A 1395-nucleotide genomic window follows, 5' to 3' on the forward strand; every position below is an offset into this window, starting at 1 on the left:
GCCCCAGGCCGGGAGGTTCCCGCGCTCCGGGCTTCGACCTCAGCGGTACGCGCCGCACTGGGTCTCACAGATCTGGGGGAACCCACCATTGACGGACTACCTCCCCCTCCCCACTCATTGTCCCCGCAGCGCTGGCAAGAAGAGCTCTCACACATGAAGCGGCTTCCCCCGGTGCTTCCAGGCCGCCCGTATGACCTGACGGCGGCAACAGTGGCCGCGGACCTGGAGAGTGCTGGAGCCGGCACAGCATGCGGTGGCAGCAGCCAAGCGCTCCTACCCCGGAGGGAGACGGAGGAGTTCAATGACCTCCTGGACCTGGACTTTATTCTCTCCAACTCCCTGTCCCACCAGGAGTCTGTGGCTGCTACAGTATCCTCGTCGGCTTCTGCTTCCTCCTCGTCCTCCCCTTCGAGCAGTGGCCCGGCCAGCGCACCCTCCACCTGCAGCTTCAGCTATCCGCTCCGGGCCGGGGGTGACCCGGGTGTGGCTCCGGGCAGCGCGGGCAGCGGCCTCCTGTACGGCCGGGAGTCAGCGCCCCCTCCCACGGCGCCCTTCAACCTGGCGGACATCAACGACGTGAGCCCTTCGGGCGGCTTCGTGGCCGAGCTCCTGCGGCCCGAGCTGGACCCGGTGTACATTCCGCCGCAGCAGCCGCCGCCTCCGCCGCCAGGGGGCGGGCTCCTCGGCAAGTTCGTGTTGAAGTCGTCGCTGAGCGCCCCCGGCAGCGAGTACGGCAGCCCTCCGGGCATCAGTGTTAGCAAAGGCAGCCCGGACAGCGGCCACCCGGTGGTGGTGGCGCCCTACAGTGGGGGCCCGCCGCGCATGTGTCCTAAGATCAAGCAGGAGGTGGTCTCCTCGTGCACCGTGGGCCGGCCACTGGAGGCCCACCTGGGCCCGGGCCCTCCGCTCAGTAACGGCCATCGCCCTCCTGCACACGACTTCCCCCTGGGACGGCAGCTGCCCAGCAGGACTACCCCGACCCTGGGTGCTGAGGAACTGCTGAGCGGCAGAGACTGCCACCCCTCCCTGCCGCTCCCCCCTGGCTTCCATCCCCATCCTGGGCCCAACTACCCACCCTTCCTGCCGGACCAGCTGCAGACCCAGGTCCCACCACTCCACTACCAAGGTCAGTCCCCGGGACTCCTAGCTCGGGCTGGGGAGCCCAGCAGGCGCTGCCCCTCTGGGATGCACGGGGTGATGCCGACCCTCACACCTTCTTCACCCCTAGAGCTCATGCCACCGGGTTCCTGTCTGCCGGAGGAGCCCAAACCAAAGAGGGGAAGAAGGTCATGGCCCCGGAAAAAGACGGCCACCCACACGTGTGATTATGCTGGCTGCGGCAAAACCTATACGAAGAGTTCTCATCTCAAAGCACACCTGCGGACACACACAGGT

General features: G+C 67.4%; 1 protein-coding gene across 1 annotated transcript; it reads left to right on the top strand.

Annotated features, from left to right (window-relative positions):
* Positions 1-135: 135 nt before the first annotated feature.
* On the top strand, positions 136-1390 carry LOC102856194 (Krueppel-like factor 4-like; the record flags this gene model as incomplete). Its single annotated transcript, XM_006903556.1, has 2 exons — positions 136-1126; positions 1229-1390. Coding segments are annotated over exons 1-2 (1135 nt in total), but the record flags the coding sequence as incomplete, so codon positions are not given.
* Positions 1391-1395: the final 5 nt, after the last annotated feature.

Source organism: Elephantulus edwardii, unplaced genomic scaffold (assembly GCF_000299155.1).
Source record: "Elephantulus edwardii isolate Elephantulus edwardi_28Jun2011 unplaced genomic scaffold, EleEdw1.0 scaffold06502, whole genome shotgun sequence".
Lineage (NCBI taxonomy): Eukaryota > Metazoa > Chordata > Mammalia > Macroscelidea > Macroscelididae > Elephantulus > Elephantulus edwardii.